The sequence below is a fragment of the Colletotrichum costaricense genome, assembly GCF_030867565.1.
Source record: "Colletotrichum costaricense strain IMI 309622 chromosome Unknown Scaffold_9.1, whole genome shotgun sequence".
Lineage (NCBI taxonomy): Eukaryota > Fungi > Ascomycota > Sordariomycetes > Glomerellales > Glomerellaceae > Colletotrichum > Colletotrichum costaricense.
In genome coordinates, this window is record NW_026848238.1 from 991,924 (window position 1) to 1,015,719 (window position 23,796).

At 51.2% G+C, this 23,796-nt stretch overlaps 7 protein-coding genes across 7 annotated transcripts; 3 read left to right on the forward strand and 4 right to left on the reverse strand.

Moving 5' to 3' along the window:
* Positions 1-122: 122 nt before the first annotated feature.
* CCOS01_09178 (uncharacterized protein) lies at positions 123-1,864 on the forward strand (the record flags this gene model as incomplete). Its single annotated transcript, XM_060457338.1, has 2 exons — positions 123-504; positions 558-1,864. The coding sequence occupies 2 exons, from the start codon at positions 123-125 to the stop codon at positions 1,862-1,864; spliced, it is 1,689 nt and encodes a 562-aa protein (XP_060312038.1).
* Positions 1,865-5,317: 3,453 nt separating this feature from the next.
* Positions 5,318-8,407, reverse strand: CCOS01_09179 (uncharacterized protein; the record flags this gene model as incomplete). The annotated part of the gene is made up of 2 exons (XM_060457339.1): positions 5,318-7,856; positions 7,974-8,407. 2 exons carry the CDS (start codon positions 8,405-8,407, stop codon positions 5,318-5,320), a joined length of 2,973 nt encoding a protein of 990 aa, XP_060312039.1.
* Positions 8,408-12,040: 3,633 nt separating this feature from the next.
* Positions 12,041-13,138, forward strand: CCOS01_09180 (endo-1,3-beta-glucanase; the record flags this gene model as incomplete). The annotated part of the gene is made up of 1 exon (XM_060457340.1): positions 12,041-13,138. One exon carries the CDS (start codon positions 12,041-12,043, stop codon positions 13,136-13,138), a length of 1,098 nt encoding a protein of 365 aa, XP_060312040.1.
* A 640-nt stretch (positions 13,139-13,778) lies between these two features.
* On the reverse strand, positions 13,779-14,958 carry CCOS01_09181 (glycosyl hydrolase family 61; the record flags this gene model as incomplete). The annotated part of the gene is made up of 4 exons (XM_060457341.1): positions 13,779-14,097; positions 14,170-14,289; positions 14,349-14,773; positions 14,836-14,958. 4 exons carry the CDS (start codon positions 14,956-14,958, stop codon positions 13,779-13,781), a joined length of 987 nt encoding a protein of 328 aa, XP_060312041.1.
* Positions 14,959-18,028: 3,070 nt separating this feature from the next.
* CCOS01_09182 (uncharacterized protein) lies at positions 18,029-18,896 on the reverse strand (the record flags this gene model as incomplete). Its single annotated transcript, XM_060457342.1, has 2 exons — positions 18,029-18,404; positions 18,454-18,896. 2 exons carry the CDS (start codon positions 18,894-18,896, stop codon positions 18,029-18,031), a joined length of 819 nt encoding a protein of 272 aa, XP_060312042.1.
* A 482-nt stretch (positions 18,897-19,378) lies between these two features.
* Positions 19,379-20,953, forward strand: CCOS01_09183 (polynucleotide kinase 3 phosphatase; the record flags this gene model as incomplete). Its single annotated transcript, XM_060457343.1, has 6 exons — positions 19,379-19,597; positions 19,659-19,774; positions 19,829-20,428; positions 20,480-20,541; positions 20,593-20,735; positions 20,786-20,953. The coding sequence occupies 6 exons, from the start codon at positions 19,379-19,381 to the stop codon at positions 20,951-20,953; spliced, it is 1,308 nt and encodes a 435-aa protein (XP_060312043.1).
* Positions 20,954-21,144: 191 nt separating this feature from the next.
* Positions 21,145-22,821, reverse strand: CCOS01_09184 (major facilitator superfamily transporter; the record flags this gene model as incomplete). The annotated part of the gene is made up of 4 exons (XM_060457344.1): positions 21,145-21,576; positions 21,630-21,816; positions 21,876-22,515; positions 22,620-22,821. 4 exons carry the CDS (start codon positions 22,819-22,821, stop codon positions 21,145-21,147), a joined length of 1,461 nt encoding a protein of 486 aa, XP_060312044.1.
* Positions 22,822-23,796: the final 975 nt, after the last annotated feature.

Here is a 23,796-nt window from a genome sequence, read left to right on the forward strand (position 1 = left end):
CGTCAGAATACAACTAAGCGATACAAACCTCCGAACATCCAACTTCGACATCTGACGCAATAGTAACCGCACAGCATCGTCTTCAACGTTGCTAAATACTCCAAACTTTTCGGGCAGACATCATGTCTCCCAGGTTGAAGCCATTGCTGCTACCCCAGCTTGTCGAAGAGCGTCGCAAATTCGAAGAGCAACAGCCCGAATTCCCAGAAGGCGAAATGGACCGACAGTACGTTTACTATACGACGAATTCCTCGTCTTCCGACGTTGCATCACCCGTCACACCTACCTTCTCAGCAAGAGGGCATTTGCGCTACTCTAGCTCATCTTCCTCACTTGACCTCCCGCCCACCTGCGTCAATGAAAGCCCATCATCGCCAACATCAACTATCCACACAAAGTCCTCCAAAAGGCCACTTCCTGATGTGCAAGAGGAACCGTTGGAGCGAGACGAACTCGACGAAAGCACCATCTTGGCCGAGCCGTTCGACTTGTACAACTGCTTGTGTGAGTCAAATTTTGCTTCTGATAACTCGTTCGAAACTAACATGCCCAAATAGGTGACGAGCCTTGCATCCACCACGAGAGCTCAGAGACGCTCAACAGCGTGTACCCTGCAGGCTTTGATATCGACTATGACCTTGGATTTTCCAGTGATGGCGATTTTACATCCACGTTGGGTAGAAAGAGGAGTGGAACCGAATCCCCCTTCTCCGGCCTGGCTACACGTTTGGGGTCACGATTCCCACATCTCTCGCGCTGGAAGTCTACAAAGCGAGCACAGTTGACTGCTTCGCCTACCACCGAGCTGACGTTTGAGAACGCTCATCCTATTTCTCGCGCGGCATCATCAAGTCGGTCTTCCTCCTTGTCTGGCCCTACACGGCAGATACTCGACAGGCTCAACGAATACTCGGTCCCTACTCCCGCCACTTCCTTTTGGGAGAGCAGCGAAAGTGTGGACTCTCCGGCTCCCATCGATATTGAAAAGGCCAACAACGAGAGAGAAAGCATCGAGCGTGACAGAGCCCTCGCCGCAACCCCTCTGCTTCCTCCCCTCTTGATGAACAGCCCACCGACAGAAGTCTCTCATCCCAGTCCTCTTCAATCTCCCAGCGTGGATCCGTCAACGCTTTCATTGGAAATCCCCTCCCCTCAGCCGATGGCTCAGATTTCTACGCCCTCGCTTAGCGCGAAGCCGTCAGTGTCTTCTTTCCGCCACGTTCAATCGAGCCAAGAGCTACCAATTGGGTTCCCTTCTATTGTACAGGACCACGATGAGTGGTCGGACCGCCTTGGGCATGCCAACTTCACCATTACTCCGCAGCCTTACCAACCGGTGGAGGCTGACATGGAGACTCTCCGGCTCTTACGAGCCGATTGGGAAGCCGCTCGGGTCAGCTACACAAAGCACCTTGTGCGAACCGGCGAAAACTATAGCGAGACTTCCAAGATCTATGCGCTCACTGAGGCAAAATGGGCCGAGACTGAGAAGAATTGGCGAGCCTTCCACGAGCAGACGATGGATCGCATTGAGGCTGCCAACAAGTCAAGCAGCCAACGCCCAGGAAGCTCCCGCAGCCGCAGTCGTGGTCGCGTCCGCGCCAGCAGTGGCGGCTCTGCCATACTGCGCAGACCTACCCAAGACGATGCCTTTGCCAGTATGCAATGGCGCCGCCTCGAAGACGGCTTACCCACCGCGATTCCTCGACTTATTGATGCCGAGGGCAAGTTCCCCGAGCGCGGTGATGAAGACATTGTCGGGCCTATGGAGCGCGACACGAAAATGATTCGCTCCAGGAGCGAGGAGCGCAAGGGAGGCCGTTTCTGGCGCAACCTGGCCGAGAAGGTTGGCATTCGCAGATAATGAATGCAGCCTTTAGTCAGACACCGCCCCTCCACATATTTTATTTCCGTCGTCACTTCGAACACGGATTTAGCGGCTAAAATATCTCTTGTTACGATTAACGACCCTGAAGCAACGACGATGATAGCGTGTGGCTCACATCGAACATCAACATCTTTTTTTTCTCTTTCGATTACATTCTTCACACAGGATACCCGACTATCGTCGCTCATTTTACCACCACGCCTCGACCAGGCCACGTCTTACGACATCTTACGAACCAACTTTTCCTTTTACTGTGTCTCCTTTCTGGTGTCAACCACCACAAATCTTATTGTTTATGTTTATTATCTAGTACTCTTATTGTTTAAAATAGCAAGCGCCCATGGCGGCGCTGCAAGGCCTGTAGATACTTTCTTTCTTACGGGAGAAACATATGGAGCCACCGGAAGGAGTGTTCAAAAAGAGGGAGAAAAACCTTAGACTTGGGGGGAAACCGCACCGGAGTTGCAGACCTAGGCCCACGGGATAAAGTGGCAGCCTGTTTAGTTGGATTTACTTGGGCGTTTCACAGGCGTAAAGCTCGGCGCTACGGTAGGACCGAGCCCAGCCATCTTGTACAGACTTGTTTCTTTGATTTGGACTCTGCCACATTGGCGAGCCCTGCTGCGACCGTCTTTGGTCGCAGTTTCAAGCCTCCAGCCTTGAGCTGTGAGCTACTGGTGTTGGGTGGTGGATAGACTGCCATCACATGGTGGCCGAAAATAAACCTACTTGAATACCTGGCATTCATCCCAAGCTCTCGCGCTCGTGTTCGTGCCTTGATTCACACCATCTTTGTGATGTATGCCTCGTATGAAGCTCAACGTGGTGTGCCTCGTAGAGCGGAGAAGTTAGCTTGTCGCATTTCATCAGCCGCTGGGCATGTTGGGGAACCACGACGTCTCCCCTCCCCTCCTCTGAGCTACAACCCGACCCTTCGCTTCGTACCTCTGTCCAGCGCGTCGCGATCGCGACGGATGTAACGCTGTCGATCGCCGGGGCCTGACTACCCCGCGGCAAACGGCCCATCGCCCGGGGGAGGTAGCTAAGGTACATGTAGCCTACTAGTCCTGCCGACTCCCCCGCGCGAGTACTACATGGACGACGAGTGGTATGTATTATTGGTGTCTACTACTTATCGGTATCGCTCAGCAGCTGTCGGCTTTTGGCGTGTGCTTGGGTTTATTGGGAGAAGGGATTGGTTTCTTGCATCTGCCGATGACAGGTGCGCGTCGTGCATTGCATGGCGAGGGATGGATAGATTACCATGTTGCAGACGTGCAGACTTGCAACGGCTGTGAATGCATCGGAGATGGAGACCGGGGACACGTGAGGTATGTTGAGGCGGCTCTGGGGGGGGGGACTGGATTCGGTCTGGGCTGGGCTGGGCTGTAGTGGGAGAGGGTTGTGGGCGTTTGACGCCACGTGTTTCAGATGCAGGTCGCCGCGACTCTCGCTGGAAAGAACGTGGGAGGCTGGATGTGTTGGAGATGGAGAGATACTTTGATGTTCGGCTTTGGATGTGAGATGGGGTTGGTTCGGGGAGGATAGGGTGGCTGATGGAGGTATGAGGGGTACCTTTGTGAAGGCGGCTCTTTGCAGATTATGCTGCGGGTTGCCTCTTTTTGCACTTTTGCTGTCTCCTTCTTCCAGGTGAGGTACGTAAGGTAGATACTCGGCCCGGCTGTTGCGCTTGTCTCTTTGATATGTTCCTTAGATGTGTTGACTATGGTGGCGCAGCTTCAAGTTCGGCGGGAGTTCAGCGTGTCCCAATCAACCGGGCAGGAGTGACGGAGTCTGGCTCCGGCGGTTGGTGGAGTTGGCCACTTTAGGTACTTGATATGCGGCCAAATCGTCCGCAGGATAAGGTCGATATGAACTTCTTTGGGGTTTGACAGGCCTGGGCCTGTTTGCATAGGGTAGGTGCAGGCGAGAGCAGAATTCGGGAGGCGTTAATGGCTTGTGTTGGTAGGGTCATCTGCGGCTGATGAAACATGATGGCAAAGATAGGTAGATCGCTTGGATGAGATGGCTCCCGGCAAGAGGAGGGGATTAGGATGGAAGCAGCTCGCCGTGCGGAGGGTTTGGAGGTGAGAAGCGAGCGGGATGGATGGATGTCTCTGTTTCTTACTCTTAGTTATCTTCCGGCGGGATTGCGAAATGTGATCAGTCAGGTTTCAACGTCGGAACGGTACGTGGCGGACGGGGATGGGGGGATCTTGGCTTTGGTCGTCGGAGCTGAGCTGAGGGTTTGGGTACGGGTAGGCATGGTGGAGAAAACATGACAGATGTCAAGTGTAAAAATGACCGATACAGACGAGGCTGAATCCGAGCCCAAGAAAGAGAGAGGGAAGAGGGAGGGGATATGCGGGCGTGATGTGGCAATGGGGACGGACATATGCATTGCCGGGACGCCATGCTCCGGGCGCCGGGCGGTGGCTTTTGGGATGACGGAGAATCATTCGTTTTTCTGGCGGACAGTGAGGGGATGGGATGCTATTTATGGCAACGGGTCAGGGATTGATTCCGGGTAGACTGAGAGGACATCCGGATGTCAGATGGTATCTTGATGGAGCAGGTCTTTGGGATGAGACTGTTTTTCCTGGTTTACGGATGTGGGTGGGTCCCGACTGAAGTTCGGACCGGGCCGAGATCGTTGGTGGTGGGGATCGGGTCACGGAGGTTGGATGTGGAGCATGTTCGGATGAGGTGGGTTTGGGTGGCGTGGGGGGTCTACGGTCTATTGCTAGCCTCATCACCATTTTTTGGTCATTTGATGATAGTATGTACTTAGCTTTCGATTGAAAACATGGTATTCAGAATCAAAGGAAAGATCACGCGGAAGGGTAGACCGCCTATCATGCCTCTAATTGCTAGGGCTAAGTAACAACGAGGAATCGGGTTCTAATAGGATCTGTACTGACAAAGCTGCCATTCTTAGAGCCATATCTGTGTTGACCGAAGACAACAGATGATTATTTAGCTACTTCATAGATTACCCGCTCATAGATGGTGATATACCGGTATCGACGAAGACCTTGTACTTCACAGCAGGAAGCATAGGGCTCTATCAGGTTGCTCAGGAATCTGGATGTGAGTGGTTGAACTCAGAAGAAAGCCACCATATTCTTGATTTTTGACGTGTATCCCATTGAAGGTGAAACAGTCCCTACATTGTACATTTTCATACATTATATCAAACATTGTTTTCATCTCTACCGCATTTGCAACCTGAGAACCCACGTGAGGTGCTATGTGGATTGATTAAGGGCCATGGAACTGCCCTCTTCACGCCTTCCGCCTATTTCTACCGCGATTCAATTTCAAGAAACGCCAGTATTCTCTCTGTGATATCCACTAAAGATCTGTACGAAGTCGTGTTAGGTTGAGTACCTATTTACTGTAGTATATTGGCATGGTTTGGTTGGGGTATCATACCTCTCGCCTTGACACAATCTCGTACAGAAGTTTCCCATATGAAGGGTCAGCGCTTGATTTTGTAATAGACCGTAGTGTTAATGTGGCACCATGATCTGATAGTAATTTCGTGATTGGCCAATATGGCCTCAAAATTTCCAGATTCTTTGCTCGTGTTTGATTTTCGCTCCCATATCCGGCGATGAGCAAGCGGTCGACCCAACGTGACCAAATGGTCGAGCCGTCACTCCGGAGCTGAAAGTTAGGGTCCGCTCCGTTTTCCAGGCAAAGCCTGACCATGTCCAATCTGATCTCGCTGATCGAATTTCTGTACAATGCATCCATAAGGAGAGGCCAGTGCAAGTGATGTTCATCGGTTGACGGATAAATCGTGTTTCTGCTCTTGGAGCCACGCAGGAGATTTTTGATTCGCGATAATTTGAACCTGCCGAAGCTGTCAATGGGCTCCTCAGAAAGGCGAGGTTCGAGGCATCCAAAGTGCATCTTGTTCTTGACATATTCCCTTACTCCGAGCCGTACCGTAAGTGATAGGAAGCTAGATCCCTTGGCATTTTCATGTTTCTCGTTCAAAGGAAAGTCTGTGTCTTTGACCGAACGTAAGAAATTTGCGCGAACGACTTCGTCGCTGCCGAACACTCGTGTAGATGCTTCACACAGAGAGTCGAGCAAGTTGATCATAATCTGCACGTTCTCTGGCTTAACTTCCGAGGCTGCTTTCAAACAGCGTGAGACGAAGACTCTCATGGCCTGAAGTCTGTGCTCCTTCAACAATTCCAGGTATTTGTCGTCTTGGAGAGATTCATTCCTGTCTTCAATCCGGCTATTCTGAAATCCCAACAAATATGCAAAGCACATGCGGATATGGCAGTCAAAACCTGACGTTGCGTCTCTAATCTTCGTATTGACCTTTGGGCGGAGAGTGAAGTCCCTGACAGTTTTATGGAGATATTGTACCGATCCATAGCTTGAAGATGGCGGCACCGCCACCTCAAGGAGTCCTAGACAACGACTGTTGATTCTACGCCTCATTGTCTCGGTTCGCTCGCGCAGCTCAGCCTTTGAGTACTCCCGAATCGGTAGTTTGGTCAGGTTCTCAATTTCTTCATCTGCAAAGCCGAAGAGAATAACGGGAGGCGATATTTTCCAAGCTTCCAAGAGTCGGAAGTATTGTGCTGCATGCTGGAAGTAGAATGGATCTAGGGAGTTCAGAATCGCGTTGTAGAGGTTTTCCAACTCCGGGGGAAGTAGATCGAGTCTTCTTTGCATGTCGGAGACTCTGTCGTCATTTTCCATTCCGGACAGAAGAGATTTGACGACAAGACTAACCCATAGGAAAACCCCGACCGCTTTGGTAGCGATGTTGTCTTCTAATTGTTCGGCGTACTCAGGTTCCCTTATAGATAATCGCCTAAACCCTTCTTCCTCAGAGAATCTCTTCGCAATGAACTTTCTGATGTCATTGTAAGTCAAGTCTTCGAGCTTCAAACTAGGCCTATGCTGGAAGGCTTCCTCAAAGACAACCCATGGGCGACTAGAAACGCACACCTTGACATTGGGGCATTGTAAGAAGACCTCGATCAACGCGATGAGTTTCTCCAGGTCTCCAGAAAACTCATCGAGCCCGTCAATGAAAAGACAGAGGTTTCGTTCTTTCTGGGCTTCTGTGACCACAAGTCTTATCATTGCTTCCAGTTCGGCCTCTGTCAGACGGGAGGGCTTTTCATTGAATAGAGACATTGCTTCCCAAGTGACAGGCGCCACTCGAGGTATGATCTCAGGGCAATGTTGAAGGATTTGGAAGATAAGCGACATGTAGAGGCCTTTAGGCGACGCTTCCAGCTCATTTCCAGATGCCCAAAAGTAGAAAGATGCGATGATCAGGGGTCGGCTTCCAGCCCACTCCATTAAATCGTTGCGGCATCGCTCGAACCGAGCACCACGTGAAACGGGAGTATCCGTCGTATTTTGAGAATGGTATTCCGATACCGGACTACAGATGAACTTCATCAGGGTAGACTTGCCTGAACCGGCTTTCCCTGTGATCCAATAAAGCTTACTATCGGACTTGAGCCAATCTTTGAAGTTTGACCACTTTTCGGAACCTGCTGAAGGGTGCTCAAATATCCAGCGGAACGTCTCTTGGTGGGCTTCAATGATTCTCGAGTGCCGATCATCCATGACCTTGTAAGCGAAGCTTGCCAAAAATACAGCCCGAAGTCGCATTTCTCGATTACGAGATAAGGTGATTGGTGGACGGTCTCCGTCTCCGTCGTAGTTCACACTGGCTGTTGTCAAATGGATTCGCTGAAGCACTCCACGTCGCAACTCCACTGCGCTCTTTTGTCGCTCTTCTGGTTCAGCGTCGAGAGAACGAACGATAAAAGCGATAACCGCATCGCCTGGTGCATACCATGCAGTGTCCTCGCCTTCATTGAGCGAGGTGCTTTTGAAGGCCCCGGTGCTTTCCTCTTGGATGATGTCAAGCCTCTCGAGAATGGCAATTTGTTGCCCTTCTGACTTCGTCGCGTAGTCCCTGGGAAGATGCAGTTAGCGTCAGAAAATAGCTCGAAGTCCACTCTTGAAGAGGCGAATATCATGAGGGAAGAATGGATATATTTGGGGCATCATGAGGACATGGCGTTTATCGTACCTCAGTGAGTTCAGGAGTGCGGTGTTCAAATTCTGGTTCAAAGACGCAACCTCGCTCCTCAAACTCTCAATCTTGTCCCGATTCCATGTTGCCTTAAATGCGTTGACAACAACACCGCGCGCTGTCTTATTATCTGTTATGCCGATTCGATCCAGGGAGTTTTTGATTTCTGCAAAGTGTCTGGTGCATGCGTTTGCAACCTCTGTGACCTCTGGGTGCTGTAGTAACAGCAGTGACCGTTCAGATTCGGGGATTTGCAGCCGCTCCAAAGCAGCCTGTTGGCTTTCCACAAGATAACGAAGACTCTGCAAGTCACCAGGCGCGCTCCCGCCCGCACGATGGATCTCGCGGCATTTGTTCCCAAACTTGGTCGCAAATTCCACGAATTGTAGGACGTTGCCGGCGATGGCGAAAGCAGCAGCGCCTTCCGCCATGTTATCAATGATGTAGCGCGTTTCCGGATTGCTACGCGATACTTTCTGATGAGCAGGCAAGCAATCACGCGGGTAGCACAGGAAATAAATAGGGGACGGGGTGGCGGACCAGAGAGCCTGATTCTCAGCCCTCGCACCATCATCTGCTCCGCCTCAAGATTGAGACAATGGGGTTCATCAGCAGGCTCCCGACATGTGCAGCCTGTGCTAGATTGGCAGTGGCTGGGTCGGTTGGCTTATGCACTTCGCTGTCTTCTGCCACCCTCAGTTGGATATCGAATCGTTATTGGCTATTCGTGCTTGGGGGTGCAGCTTAGCCACTACATAAAGTACTTCGCACTTTTTGATTGTGAAGAAGCTAGCAGCCTGCAAATATTACTCGTTGCTCTGAGCCCGGCTTGTGGGCATTGTTGAGACGATCTTCACAATCAAGAGCGACGACCTGTGAGGTGAGAAAGATTTTGTCAAAGCAACATACGGATTTCCCCTAGTTTCCTCAGAGCAGTCCTTAACTCATCAACCACCAAGTTCAATATGCAGACTCGCCTGGACCATACAACCTGAGCTAGAGGGGCGATCTGTTTTGAGCGTCTACGTGTAACAACTACCTCTACATTGTAGATCGCCCCATCGTATCATTCATGGCGTCGCTTTCCCTGTCCCGCTTGCACTACATGTGAGTAATTCAAGATCACTACCTTACTTCATAGATAAAAACATAAGCACAGCTCCAAATGAAGTCGCCAATCTCTCTGAATGCATTTAATTTGAGTAGACTGAGAAAAGACATACTTTCTCCACGCGATCGTATCATGAGTCGAAGACCATTCATGTTACTTTCCCCACACTTGAACGAGATCACTCCCTCTTGATGTGATTGCACCACATCATGCCCTTGAAAAATACCAATCAGCCTGTTCAGCCTCATCTCCAAGCTGTTTGTGCACAATCTTATCGTCAACCGTTACCTTTGTGTTCTCGGATTCTGTTCAGAGTCTATGAAACGCCTTGACCCGATTACGCATGACGATGCCAAGCATTATGGGAAGTCCAGCATCCTCAGTTTTTTGCCGTTTCAACTATAACCTGCGTGCAAGTCTAGTTGATCGCACTTCTTGCAACTTTCAGGCATTTCTTCTGTGATGCCAAATGCGTAGTACTCCTGACCGGAAACCTTAGCATAACCATGATGATGCTGCTTCAGTTGCAACTCCAGTCCATGTGGCATACTGTATACTATCTCTTGCCTCTCTCTCCATGAACATCGATATTCAAAGGATCGTCATGTTTTGAGCCGTCAACTTTACTGCTGTTTGCTTTATGATGTAAAAGCCGATTGGTCGAGGACCACGACACAATGTCTACGATGGAGAGATGATCTCGAGGAGTGCGGCGAAAGACAGAGCCAAGATATAGCACGGATACGACAAGACCGGCACATAACGCGAGTCCGGCGATGACGGCAATATATAGCGGCATTGAGAAACTCTAAAAATGCTGCCGCGCAATTCGGAGTCACACGGGCTGACTACATACATAAGACTTTGTCTTGTACAGAGACTCTTCGTACATATCACTGATTACCATACAAAGAGATAATCGACTCGCCATGGCCAGCACAATCGGGACTAAAGCTACCCGACGGCCGAAGCTCCTCTTGTAACATCCTTTTGAACCTACCGCTGCTATTATCAACCACGAAAAGGTCAAATCTGCATGAAAATCCGGGGGCATTCTGCAAGCTTGTAGCTGTCCTTTCCCTTGGTATTTACCTTTTCTTGACGCTTTTTGTTTGTGAAGGGGTTGCCGCGGTTCTGCGTGAAGGATGGCGCTGGAGAGGCGACATGGACTTGCAGAGGCCTTGAACACCGGCAGGATGTACTCCAGAAACCTTGCTTCAGTAAATTAGCCTTCCAAGAGACCGAACATGGGAAGGTTACTGGCAGCGACATGCTATGGTTTTGATAGGGAAGAATATATGATAATCTGGAGATACGAGCCGCCTATTGATGTGCAAGCTTTCTGCGGGGAAAAGTCATTCGACCGTGGAAAAACGGTATTGAAGACGAATTCTCATAAAGTGCACCGGCCACGGCGATCTATGGCTGGCGCTGGAGCGAGATCAGCGCAAGTCTCTCCCATGGATGGGAGGAAGATTGAAGAGTTCCAATTGCCGATCGCCAAGATCCAGAAATCACCACGAATTAAGCATTTGAAAGGTAAACCGAGCTTGCTACTGCGTGTACTCAACCGGTGCCATGAGAAAAGTGATGAAGGTTGGCTATCTATATGGAAATTAAGGACAAAGTTCAAGCAAAGTATGGTTGGCCGAGCAAAAGCCTATATGCGCGAACCTCCGGACATTGCTTGACGGAGTGCACGTGGCGAGTGTAAGTTCTGAAATAGTTTACACTATCACAGCATCGCCCAACAGTCAAAATAGACACAGGAAACATCTTAGTTAACAATCTACTTGGTTCGCATGAGGTCAGCAAGCTATTCAAGTCTTGAGTAAAGTGTGCACAGTAGTTGTAGGTCCAAAAAAGCTGCAGCCGAACCTTCCATCCTTGCCAAACTTTAACGGAGAATATGACAAACAGGATAAATCACCGACGACGAACCACAGAACCTAGGCCTCTCTACCAGGTTGTCGCGTGCAGAGTGAGCTGTCAGTCAGTCACGGCAAGTTAAGCGCAGCGTTGCGTCCGATTCAATCCCCGTGAGTATCACCTTGGCGCGCGCGGATAACTCAGTCTCGACCTGCGGCGCCAGGAACATCCATTTTTGGTGTTGTGCCTGTGAGAGGTAAATTCAAACGTCTAGGGGCCGGTTCGTCGGTTGGAAATAGAATGGACTGTTTGACATTGATGGTGGGTTGGGTGGAGATCCATCGTCTTAGCACCGACATTAAGTTCCAGATTGTGCCTGGCCGATCCGGGGTCCAATCGGTAACGCATGAACGACAGCGGGAGAGTAACGATAGTGCCGAGTCATTGGTCATAAACAAAATACTGTTAATTGTCAGCCAAATACCAAGCTGTTGCGAAAACGAGGCCCCTTATTGGACCGAGATGAGTTCCGAATCAGGAGTCGCTAAGAAAACGTGTGCTGGCAAGGCTCTTTTTTGATGCCGGCCGGCGCGCCGGTGCCCCGGAATAGTTCACGTCAAGACTCAAGGCCCCTCCGGGTCCCACCCGGCCGCCAGTAGCGGTAGCGAATGATGGGATGACAGCCCCCAAAAAGCCATCTACTTGGTAAGCGACTTTATCTTAACACCCGTTTGCTAAGATGGGGAAACCTCATGACTATGGTGCAATTGGATGCTCAAAATAGTGTCTTCCTTGTCCTAATCCACTCGTAGTAGCGCGCGGTCACTTAGACTTGGAATAGAGATTGTGATCGGTACAGGACGAACCTTCTAAGCGAAGGTCATAATGGCCTCTTAATATGACTTAAGAAAAGATATAAAGAAGATTGAGATCTCATCTCATTGAAGAAAAATATTCTAGATCATCATCCGATCCACTACACATCAAGCGCAAGCGCCATTCTTCTTTTCCATCTCACCTTTATCTTTTTCTTATTCCTTTCTCTCATTCCTTATCCCAGTCCTTCTCGACGAAGCTTCTCAAAATGACGACTAAGCAGGTTCTGTCTCTTCTTCCTCTTCTCTTCAGCGCGGGCTGGTCATCCCCGGCGCCGTTCCCTCCTAAGGGAGGTTACCCCGGCGGTTTCCCGTCTCCTGATGGCAAGCCAGGCTTTGCGCCTTCCGGAGCCGTCCCGTCGTTTCCTCAGGAGTCTGGTGTCGCGACCCCGGTCAACAACGCCCTCAAGCCTGCCGCCAGCACGACCCCAGGCAAGGGGGGCAATAACACAGGCGGCGGCCCGACCCTCCCCGCCGGCTACGCAAAGATCGTCTTCGAGGACGACTTCTCGACGCAAAAGGCCGGCGCCCTACCCGACTCGTCGAAGTGGACCTTTGACGTCGGCACTGGATACCCCGGCGGCGCCACCAACTGGGGCACGAATGAGATCCAAACCTACACTAAAGACACCAAGAACATTGCCATCTCGGAGAGCGGCACGCTGACTATCACGCCTATCAAGACCGGCGAGGCATGGACTTCATCTCGCATCGAGACGAACGCCGCGTCGGACTTTACCTGCCCGGCTAAGGGCAAGCTACGCATGGAAGCAAGCATCATGATTCCGGCTTCGAACCCGGCCACGCAGTCTGGTATCTGGCCCGCCTTCTGGTCCATGGGCTCCGCCTTCCGCACGAACGTCACCTCGTGGCCCAGCGTCGGCGAGATCGATATGCTCGAGGTCTCCAACGGTGTCGGCACGGTTTTCCAGACGGCTCACTGCGGTGTCATAAACGGCGGCCCATGCAACGAGAAGACCGGTCTCAGCTCCAGCGCCGAGTTCCCGCGTGGCGAGTTTGTCAAGATTGCCTGCGAGGTTGATCGGTCTGCCGGCGGCGGTTTCGCCACTGAGAAGCTTGTTTGGTACCTCAACGACAAGGTGACCAAGACCATCACGGGCCAGGAGATTGGCGACGAGGCTGTGTGGAAGAACCTTGCTCAGACCCCCAAGATGATCCTGCTCAACGTTGCTATTGGTGGCGAATTCCCTGATGCTAAGGCTGGCACCAAGACGCCCAATGCTCAGACTGTCGGCGGCAAGGATTCTCGTATGGAGGTCAAGTACGTTGCTGTCTACAGCACTTAGATACCTTATTTCTTGCCATCTACTGGTGGCGCCTTTTCACTTCTCTTCACACTGGTCTTGCTCTGATCTAGACATCGGCGCTGACAGACATTTGCATGGCAACTTGGAGCGGCTTTGATTATGTTTGCTTAGTTTGTTGGAGTTTGCGAGCGAGTCTTGTTTTTGTATATTAGCATAAGTACGTACGCAAATGAAAGAACACTCAGACCACTACCTCTATCTTCTCTTCTCTCTATGAATCGGAACGACTTTATTTGGGCCAGATAGAGTGGCCACCTGCCCATGTTTACTCTTTCTATTTGACTTCAGTTTCAATTGCTGAACAGCCCCACCCTCAAGTGAAAGACGAAATACTTTGACCATTTCATGGGAGCATACACAGTAGTTGCAATATTCATCCGCATTTAAGCATCTGCCACTTTGAGCGGTACTCTGAGCCTTTGATCAACCAAGAGACTGGGATTATTTTGAACAAGGAAAAGTCTTGTTGTATTGTGCCACTCGAAAAGGGCGTAAATCGCAGAATTACGCGGTATACTATGTACAAAGAACTTCTAATATGTACCGGAAAGATACGTCTCCTCTATAAACAACCATCTATCGCTTTCCTCACGGCGTCTAGATTCTTACCTAGTACACTCTAGTACTTGGCAGAGCGGCGGGCCTTGCGAGCACGGCGGCGCTTGCAGCCAGAGGGGCTGCTGGGAGCAGGGGCAGCAGCAGCGGAGGTAGAGGCAGCGGCGGCGGAAGAGGTGGTAGCGGGGGCAGCAACGGTGGGAGTGGCCGAAGCGGCAGCGGAGCTAGTGACTAGGGTAGTGGGGGCGGCAGCAGCGGGGGCCGAAGAAGAAGCGGCAGCGGCGCTGGTGGCGGCCGGGGCGGAGGCAGCGGGAGCGGAGGAAGCGGGGGCAGAGCCGGAAGAGCCACCACCCTCGTAGACAGCAGGGCCGGGGATGACGTAGCTTTGATTTATTGTTAGTTTGTTGTTTTTACGTGCCTTCCCATTGATAGTGGGTGGAAATGGGTGTACTTACTTGGAGATGGTGTTGTAGATGTTGATCAACAGACCAGGGTCGGTGGCCTTGTAGGCACCGGGGAAGACAACACCCTCAGGCTTGGCCGTTCCAGATCCTTCTACCTTGAGTTGGTAGCAGCTAACGCCTTGATTAGCTTCCTGATCGTGTCTGTGATGGGTGGAAGTGGTTGAAAATACCTCATGTAGTACTGGGCACCGTTGGCGGAGCCAGCAGCGTGGAGAGCGACGGTCTCGGCACGGAGAAGGTAGTCACCAGGGGCGATGTCAGAGGGAATGACAACGTTCTGCTTGCCGCAGCCCTCGTTGATCAGGTCGTTACCCCAGGTGTTGTTGTTGGCGAAGTAGCCAGACTCGAAGATCTTGAAGAAAGAGCTGGAGCCATCGGCGGTGGCGGCGTCGGCGACGGAGCTCAGGTAGACCATGACGGGGCCGTGGTGGGCACCTCCAATAGCCTCCTCAGTGCAGGCACGGGTGTTGTGCTGGTGCATCTCGACGGTGATGGTGTCGCCGGCCTTGACGCCGCAGGTGGTGGTGGCGGCAGCGGAGTTGGCGTTGCAGCGCATGTCGTTGGACGTGGGGTCCTGGACGGGAGAGTTGGAAGCCTGTGATTTCTTGTTAGTCTCTGATCATGTTACACTTGGAGCTGCTGTGTAAGTCGACGTACGGGCATGCGGACGCAGCTGGACTCCTGGTCAACACCGTTGACCCAGAGTTGCTGGAAGATGGCGTGGCCGGCAACCATGTTGGCCATGGAGGCGGTAAGGGCGAGAGCAGCGACAGACTTCATCTTGACGGTGATTTTGGTTTGGTTGTTGTTTTGAAAAAAGAAGGTGATTTTCCGGGCGTTAGAAGAAGTGCACACAAAGGTGAGAAGTGAGTGAAATGACGCCGGCGTCGAGCTGTAGAGAAGGACTGAAAGTAAAGAGTGGACAGATGAGTGACTGAAACTGTTGAAGAGACAAAACAAACTCTCTTCTCGAGAAACGAGGAGAGCAAGATGCTATATGTATGGCCTCTCTGGGTTCCTCGCATCACCCCCCTCCATTCCCCTCCCCTCCCGTCTTCAACCACCAACATCGTCCTCGGTCTTCCTCCTCCTCCCCACCAACCGGACATGGTCAGGCCAGTTTAGAGCTGCCAAGCCTAAATTCTGGAAAGGGGGACCGCAATCCCGTCCCACTGGCCCACGACGCCGCCTCATCGGTTCAACTAACAACCAGGGATCTGATACTTCGAAGGGAAGCGTTTAATCTCTATACTGCAAGGGTTCGTCAGGAACTGAATGGGCACACAGGCTGCAGCACCGCTTTCCCGCCGTAAAGAAGCAGTCCCGGCCGGGCATGCTCATGGGTGTCACCGATCGTTCATTGGAGCAATAATCTTGAAAGGGGTTAACGTTGTGGGGATGCCCGCTGTTGTGTCTAAATTGCGGGATGTGTGCCTTGCAGCTTCGGCTGCGCGGGTGACGCGCCCAGTTCGGGTTTGTCGACCAGGGGTTCATCAACTTGCAGCCAGTTGGTGGTGCGGCTTCTATACGGATTCGCTTTTGCTTATTCGGCTGGATAGGTTCGCAAGGCGGGCATCCCTCGCTTCAGTCGTCCCAACTTGACCCCAAGCTTAATTTAACCCCTTGGAGGACATCGCTGTCCCTGGAGTCGGATCCAAGTGTTCAACCACTGGCGTATTGGCAACCAGTGCTGACCCCCGGTTTTTGATCCCCCTTCGCGGCTGGCCGTCCGAACCTGAAACACAAACAGCATGTGGCCCCTGGCGCTACTCAGTTTGGCCAAGATAAGGCCACAGCAAAAACTACTTGCTGTTCCTTTTTCCCTTTCAGGACTCATAGAAACAGGTGAGTTTACTGGTATAAACGAACACAGGCAGAATTCGGTGGAACTCTCGTGCAAAGCAATATGCGTCAGCAGCAAAAGTCTTACTAAACTTTGGCAGGCGACGTTGAATAGATTGAACCTTAGCCCTCGCCCGTGAGATCGACGGAGAATCACTAACATATACTTTCCTTGGTACTCGCGTGTCTCCGTGGTGCTGGACCGTTTGGCGCAAATCAAGTTAATCAACCCAGGTCGTGAATGATTCCGATTGGGCAACGGAGTGATCCGCGATCGTCATACTACCCAGGGGTGAGCGACGCTCCTGGGGCTCGATGGATTGTGTCACCCAAAGTGGTTCAACCCTGGATGAGCCCTGCAAGCCCGTCTTCAGTGGTCGAAGCCTGTACCACTGGCGGACACGTGCGTTACGGGTAGAGATGACTTTTGGTCCTTCTGGACTTCTGAAGTAGGAGGGGGAGGAGAACGATGCAGAACACAGCCGCTCTCGAGTCAATATGCTGGCTCTGACAGTTCCCTTTGCGGTTATTGATTGACTCAATTCGTACGCCGCACTAACGCTCTCGACCAGCTCCAGCCGTAAATGAACGCCTGTTGTAGATGCCAATCCGTCTCTATTGCCTCGCCAAAAGACAGAGTTGGACCAATATCCTTCTCAACACCTCGGTTCTCAACTTATCAGCGTATGTGGAGAGCATACGGTGGTCCCCCAAGCCTTTAGGCGGGAAATCATCTCCGAGTGAAACGAGTCTAGATCTTGGGGGCCAGTTCGGGGACGACTGAATTTTTCGATGGGGGGTTTACCCTTTTAGCGCAGCGCACCGCTGACCGCTGCACGTTTAATCATTTCGAAACCAGGGCCGCCAGTTCTGGCGCCTGGGCCATGCATGGTCCATGGATGATGGCGCCAACCGTCAACGAGCGAAGGGGAGAACGGGCTGCGGCAGGATAGAAAAGTCTTGGCCATATCGTGCCGCTCTAAAAAGAAATAAGGCCAATAATTTTGGCCATGCATCTGGCGGCAAGTGAGGATATCGTACGTCATACCTGGTAGTGAGGTCCAAAGTTGTCAAAGTGTGAGAGCAATTTCTTTGATCGTCTCGCATAATTGTGGTATTGCCTGAGATTACTCCCATACTAATGACACTTTGTAAACTAACCATAACTCTGGTGTTCGTGGTACGCTATCTAGGGCTTTATCGGGTTCGTCTCAGACACTCAGCCCAGAATCGTTGATCAGCAATAACTCTCTAGCAAGTTGACAATGCTTTCGATCCAATTGTCATTGAATTGAGCCAGAATATGAGGGGACGTCATTTCGTGAACGGCAGATGCAGCAACGGCACTATTTTGCCGGTTTAAAGACGGTGTGCATCAGTCAAAAATTAAGCTTGATGCCATCTCTGATTTAAGGTAGCCTATGGTCCTAGGCTATTCTTGACGACACATATTGGCCCACTCGACTGAAGAAATCTTCTGGAACCTGTGGATTCCCTATCAAGGCATCTCAACTTCATCTCGTACTCGTGCCGAATATCCGAGTACCATCTTTCTACCCCCACCATTCCCAAAGTCCTTTCCTCAGCTTTTGCACCCTGCAATTCTTTTGAAAGCTGCGTGTTTTCTTTTACAAGAAGCTCACCTTTGTGAGAGCAGATTTTCATTATAAGGCCCTCGATAAGGGTATGATTCTTTTCTGGCCCGATGCGGGGCAACATCGTGGGCATCCACGGCTTGGCTATAAACCTCTCTTGTTGGATTCCAAAGCCGCGGTCTTCGGACCTCTCGTCTAAACTTCTCGCGCTGATCAAAGACCTGATGGCGTTCATTGCGACGCTCAGGAGACGACTGGAGGTTGAACCGTTGGAGAGCAAAGTCCCAGCGAATCGCGATGGTGTTCGATCTTGGCCAGGTAAAAGTTCAGCAATGGTCTTGCCAACTGCTGAATGTGTGTTATGAAACACGAATCAGGGCCATCATCCATGAATTCGGTAAGATAGCTATCTTTTACCGCTGGTCTGTGATGGTCATGACCTGGGGCAGTGGTGCAGGCGCATTTCTCATCTCAACCGCAACGCGGGTGTCGTGTATGCGTCGGTCAAACATCTTAAATTCGAAGACGCCCTCGAGCTCACGCCGAATATTGGCCAACTGCTCGTGCGCCTTGAGGATCTCATCGGGCTTGTTGTCTTGATGAACATGAACCTTAATCAGAAACATCCATCGCTGCCCGGGATCCGCTGGTGACATGGTGTCCCATGTAGCTATTTGAGTGAGAGGGCCATTGTCGCCGTTCATCTGGAGAATGTAGTGTCTTGAGAGGCAAAATTCTACATCTTCTCGGAAGAACTGATAGGTTTCCTCAATAGCCTCGCTTTTGAACCTGCATATCGTCAGATCACTATCCTCAACAACGGGTGACCAAAACTGACTGGTAGTTGTTGTCTTTCATCACAGACAACAAGTTCCGTTGGTCCCAAATCTCAGTCTTCTTGCGCTGAGTAACCGAGGAGCGGACCTGAGGAGGATCAGGGAAATCGGTCCACCGGAGGGTGCCGGCACGCGCATTGAAGTCCACTTCCGGAGCGGTCGGGCCGAAGTCCTTATCCTTGAAGACCTCATATCGGGCCTGAAGGATGTAAGATTGACGGCTCAGTTGCTGATGCAGGTCTTTCCACAGCATCTGAATGTCCTTGCGCGGCGTTTTGACGATCGAATTCTGGTTCGAGATTCCGCCGGGTTTGCCTGGGCCCTTGAAATAAAGGACGCGATGGAGACTCTGCCATGCGGGCATGGCGCAGAGACCGCCGAGGACGGAGCATGCCGCCTGAATATCATCGTCGTCGACGAGCGTCGTGAGAAAGAGCTCGTACATTTCGATTGACGACAGTGGCGATGGTGACGGCAGATTTCGGGAAGAACTCGGATAGTGAGGCGTGGGGGGGGGGGGGGGGAGAGTGAGAGAGAGAGATTCATGAAAAGCGTCTCATTGAGGTGAGTGTGAAGGTCCCGTGAAATCGCTCTACCGATACGTACCTGCCGCGAATCTTGGGTCACGTGTTAGCCCGTCACTCAGGCGCGTTGGCGTCGTCGCGCTTTCTGCCGGTAAAGTGGCCAAGCCCCACCAAAGCTCGCTGCTTCCTCCCAAGCTCTGAGCTGCGATTATCGACATGCAAACGTCGCTCTGGAGAGTCAACAGCAGAATACTGTGCTCACTGATTAGCAAACGAACGATTCACTTCACTTGGATCATGTCGACCTCAAGTTCGTCTACCACGAAGCGGAAGCAAAGAGAATCAATTTCTCCACCGGCGGTCAAACGGAAGGTTCAGAGCGGCACAACGAGTAAACTCTTCTATGCCTACATCATCGTCCACCATTGACTTTTGGCCTTTTATAGAAAACGCAGTTGCCAACTTCTTCAAGCCTACTTCTCAAAAGCCAAAGGACCGCACAATATGGACCGAACGCGCACCGAACGACGACACCCCTGCGACACTGCTCGTTGGCCGCTACGAACCAGAGGAGCCCTCGACCGAGTCGGAAAAGAGGAGGAAGGTAGCTGCCTTTGACCTGGTATGACAGCTATGCAGCTTCAAATAATCCAAGCCATTTCAATTGACGACTAGCCGCCCAGGATTCGACCCTAATAACAACTGCTTCGGGCAAGAAACATGCCGACGCCGCCGAAGACTGGAAGTGGTGGCATGCTTCTGTTCCTGGTAAGCTGCGGGACATGTACAACAACGAAGGGTATACTACCAGCACTTGGCTCTCAGAGTGATAGACATCAGCTAATCTTGATAGATACCGTATTGTGGTGCTGTCCAATCAAGCCGGTATTGTTCTCCACGCCGACCCAAAAGCAAGAACGCCGAAATCGACAAAAGACCGAGCCTCGGCGTTCAAGCAAAAGGTCAATGCCGTCTTGACACAGCTCAATATCCCGACCACGATTTACGCAGCCACAGAGAAAGACATATACAGAAAACCGAGGCCGGGGATGTGGAAGGAACTTTGCGCTGATTATGACCTTACGGAAGACGTTGACCTGGAGGAGAGCATCTTCGTTGGTGACGCCGGTGGTCGCATTGCGGCATCGAAATTCTCCAAAGACTTCAGCTGCTCCGACCGAAATCTTGCCCATAACATTGGGATCACATACAAAACCCCAGAAGAGTTCTTCCTAGACGAGAAGCCTCGGGACTTTGTCCGAGAATTCGACATCGTCCATTTCCCGTACCCGAAGGACCCCAACTCAGAGACATCAAGTGCCCTCTTTGAGAAGAAGAACAAGCAGGACATTGTCCTCTCCTGCGGCCCGCCAGGTGCTGGGAAAAGTACATTCTTCTGGAAGTACCTCAAACCGTTAGGTTATGAGCGCATCAACCAAGACACTTTGAAGACGTCAGTTCAGCTCAACATCATCAAGCCCTGCAAATATTAATGTATCGGCAGTCGAGACAAGTGCGTGCAAGCCGCCAAAGAGCTACTTAGTGGGGGCCAATCAATAGCAATAGGTCAGCTCTCGCACGAGTCCTTTAGCCATTCCAGTCACTAATTCAGTACAGACAACACGAATGCTGATCCCGATACGAGAGCTATCTGGGTCCAGCTTGCAGCGAAACACGACCTTCCAATCAGATGTGTTTGGTTCAAGACGCCACTTCATATTTGCGAACACAACGATGCCGTACGATCCATGAATGAATCCGTAAGTCCAACCTAAACTGCAAATACATGACTGTAGCTCATGCAGGGCAGCTTAACCCCGAGTCACGAACCGCACTGCCTAGGATGGCCTTCAACGGATTCAAATCCCGCTTCAAGGAACCAAAAGTGAAGGAGGGTTTCCAAGACATTACCGAACTCGAATTCGCCTTCAGAGGAACTAAGGAAGAGCACGAAGTGTGGGCCAAATACTGGCTTTGATGTCTCAGATCTGTTCCAAACCATTTCCAGCCAACGCGAATGTGCCAGCGGCTCGAGCCGATGAAACTCTGACGCAAGTCCGGCGCAAGTCCCAGCCGATGCCACGAATGTCTACCATACTTCACGACTGTGTCTGACCTCGACAACGTCTTATACCGGTACATTCGAGAATAGAGAGCAAGCTGCCATGGCTAAAGACGGTACCTGAACTCAACATCTCGGTCGCCTGTCCGCTTCTCTCTCGTATCTGGCCTGGTCCCGGCCAGAATGACCTGCTTCTCTTTGTCTAGGCGTCTGAGGAATAGCCAATGAATGACGATCAGACACTCGGCGACAAATATGGCACCAAGCGAGAAACTGTTCCCAAGAAGATACGGTGAACTTCTGTATATCTGACCTGCTACAGCACCGGCCGAATTGCCGATCGTCTGTTGAATCCCAATGGCCGTGGCGCGCCGATATTGTGGTGCTGTATTGACATTGAGCCATGCCAGGTTCAGCCCTGTGCCGTTATACACTGCGATGGTGCAGACGAAGCAGGCAAAATATTTGACAGCATTGTTACTGAAACCAATCAGTATTGCATAGCCTACTGCGCCTACAAGATTGGTAGCGAAGAGGAACTAGAATCGTCAGCTACTCTACTATGAAATTGGCTGAATGCAGGTCAACTCACTACGCCGCACTTTCCGTACTTATCTGACAGAAAAGCGAAAGTGAAGAATGCCAGTGCGCCAAGGCAATACACGGGTATTGTCAGATAGTTGCTAGCCAACGTACCGTGACCCATGGCGTGCAAAATGGAGGGCAAGAAAGTGCCGAATCCGTTTGTCAAAATATTCTGGCAAAATTGAGTCCACGCGCTGAGAACGTAGTTGTCAGCAACTTCTCCCTGTTGTTGGAATCTTCGAAAAATACATACCTGAGCCAAGTCTTTGGGTCCAAGAAAGCGAGCTTCACTTCATTCCAATCAAGCTCGTTGCTGCCCATGTAGTCCGATCTCTCTTGGTGCCGCATGTCCATGATGACTCGCTCCTCCTCACTGAGGAAGTACGCTTTGCGGACATCGCTAGGCAATCCGAACCATACAGCAAAGGCGCATGTGATACTAAACGCCCCCTCGATGAGATACACCCATCTCCAGCCAGCGTATCCACCGACGCCGTCCATTTGTAACAACCCGTACGCCAACAGGCCCCCAAAGGCACCGGATAATGCCGTGCATGACACAAGGTAGGACGTGCGCTTCGCGATCTCGTCTCGTCTATATACCATGGTGAGGTACATATTGAGAGAAGGGAATAAACCACCTTCGCAAGCGCCGAGGACCAAACGACAGGCGTACAGGCCGCCGACATTCCGAATCAGACCATTGGCTACTGTCGTGACGGACCAGATTACGCAAAGTGCTGTGAGAACGAAGCGGGGTTCGAAGCGTTTGACGAGGAGTACGGCTGGGACTTCGACGGGCACGTAGGTTACGAAGAAGAGGGATACGGCTGTGGAGTATTGCTGGTTTGTGGCGCCTATTTCTTCGGGCATGCCGGCGACTTTGACGTTTCCTGCATCTCGGTTACGATTCTGATCGGAATTAGGAAGTGAATGACAGGAACAAAGTTTCCGGTACAATGCTGGAGACCCTCAAAGGAACCTATGAAATACTTACCGATGTTGGCTCTATCGATGAAGCATGAGAGATAGACGATGAAGAGTACGGGTGTGATGAATAGGTCCAGCTTTCTCACAACTTTGGCTTCTTTGGCACGATCAATATGGATATTGGTTGAATGAGCAACGCTGATATCATGGTTGTTGACATCGTGGCTGCTGCTGTTCTTGGTTTCTTCTAAGATTTGAGTCTCGGGCATTTCGAAAGAATACAGTATTGTATCACTCAAATGTGAAATAATATTTCTAAAGATAAGTTGAGAGAGAACTTGACCGAAGTATCACCTAAGACATGTCCAGAGTCTACGCAGCCTATGTCATATCATGCCCATTTATAGATAGTGGGTTCATCTAATCTTTAGCAACCCAGCAACAACTTCCCAATCGATCTCAAGGATGATGTAAAGATCAGATAAGTTGCTCGCAGCCTCGTTCCGCATTTCGGTACAGAGTCAGGAAAATCCACGGTTGTGACATGAATATTAGATGCTTGAAATCATGTCGCCTTGGCTACCCGGATCCATCCTCGTCAACCAAGGACTACCGGCGACTGTAAAGCGCGATAGGCAAATGAAGTGCGGTAATGATCGGGTTGAAGCGGGTTGGCAACCCGACTTAACGTTCGGTTTTGACACACGGCGCGGGTCGCGAAACCGTCTTCATCAATGGGTAAACTCCGGTCGGTTCGAGAGCCAGCTGCATGACCTCCAATCAGAGGGACTTTTCAAGCCTTTGCAGGTGGCCGCATCCTAGTACCCGGGGCTAGGCCTCACATCTGTGGTTCTCTTGCAAAGGCAATATCCTCTATTAGACTACTCTACTCTGTGATATTCCCTGTTATCCCGCAAAAAGATATCATTTCGCTATCACGATAGATGCTACCTCATGGACAAAAACAAAGACAGGGGTGATAGCAGGCTAACTGGTTCAGTGCCATGCCATGAGCTCAGCCAGCCATCAAGTTGGAAACGCGTCACAGTCCTTGATCAGATGTACTTCATCGAGCTCAGGAATAAAGATTCTCAGGTTCATGAGGCGATAGTTATCTCGGGCCAGCAAGCCGAGTCGTTGATACCCCAGGTTGTCACACCTAGCCCCAACACCTAGCCCCACTTCGGAGGAGGTTTCGGAGGCTTCGGGGTTCGCCTCCGGTGCCGAGCCCGGGAATGCGGCAG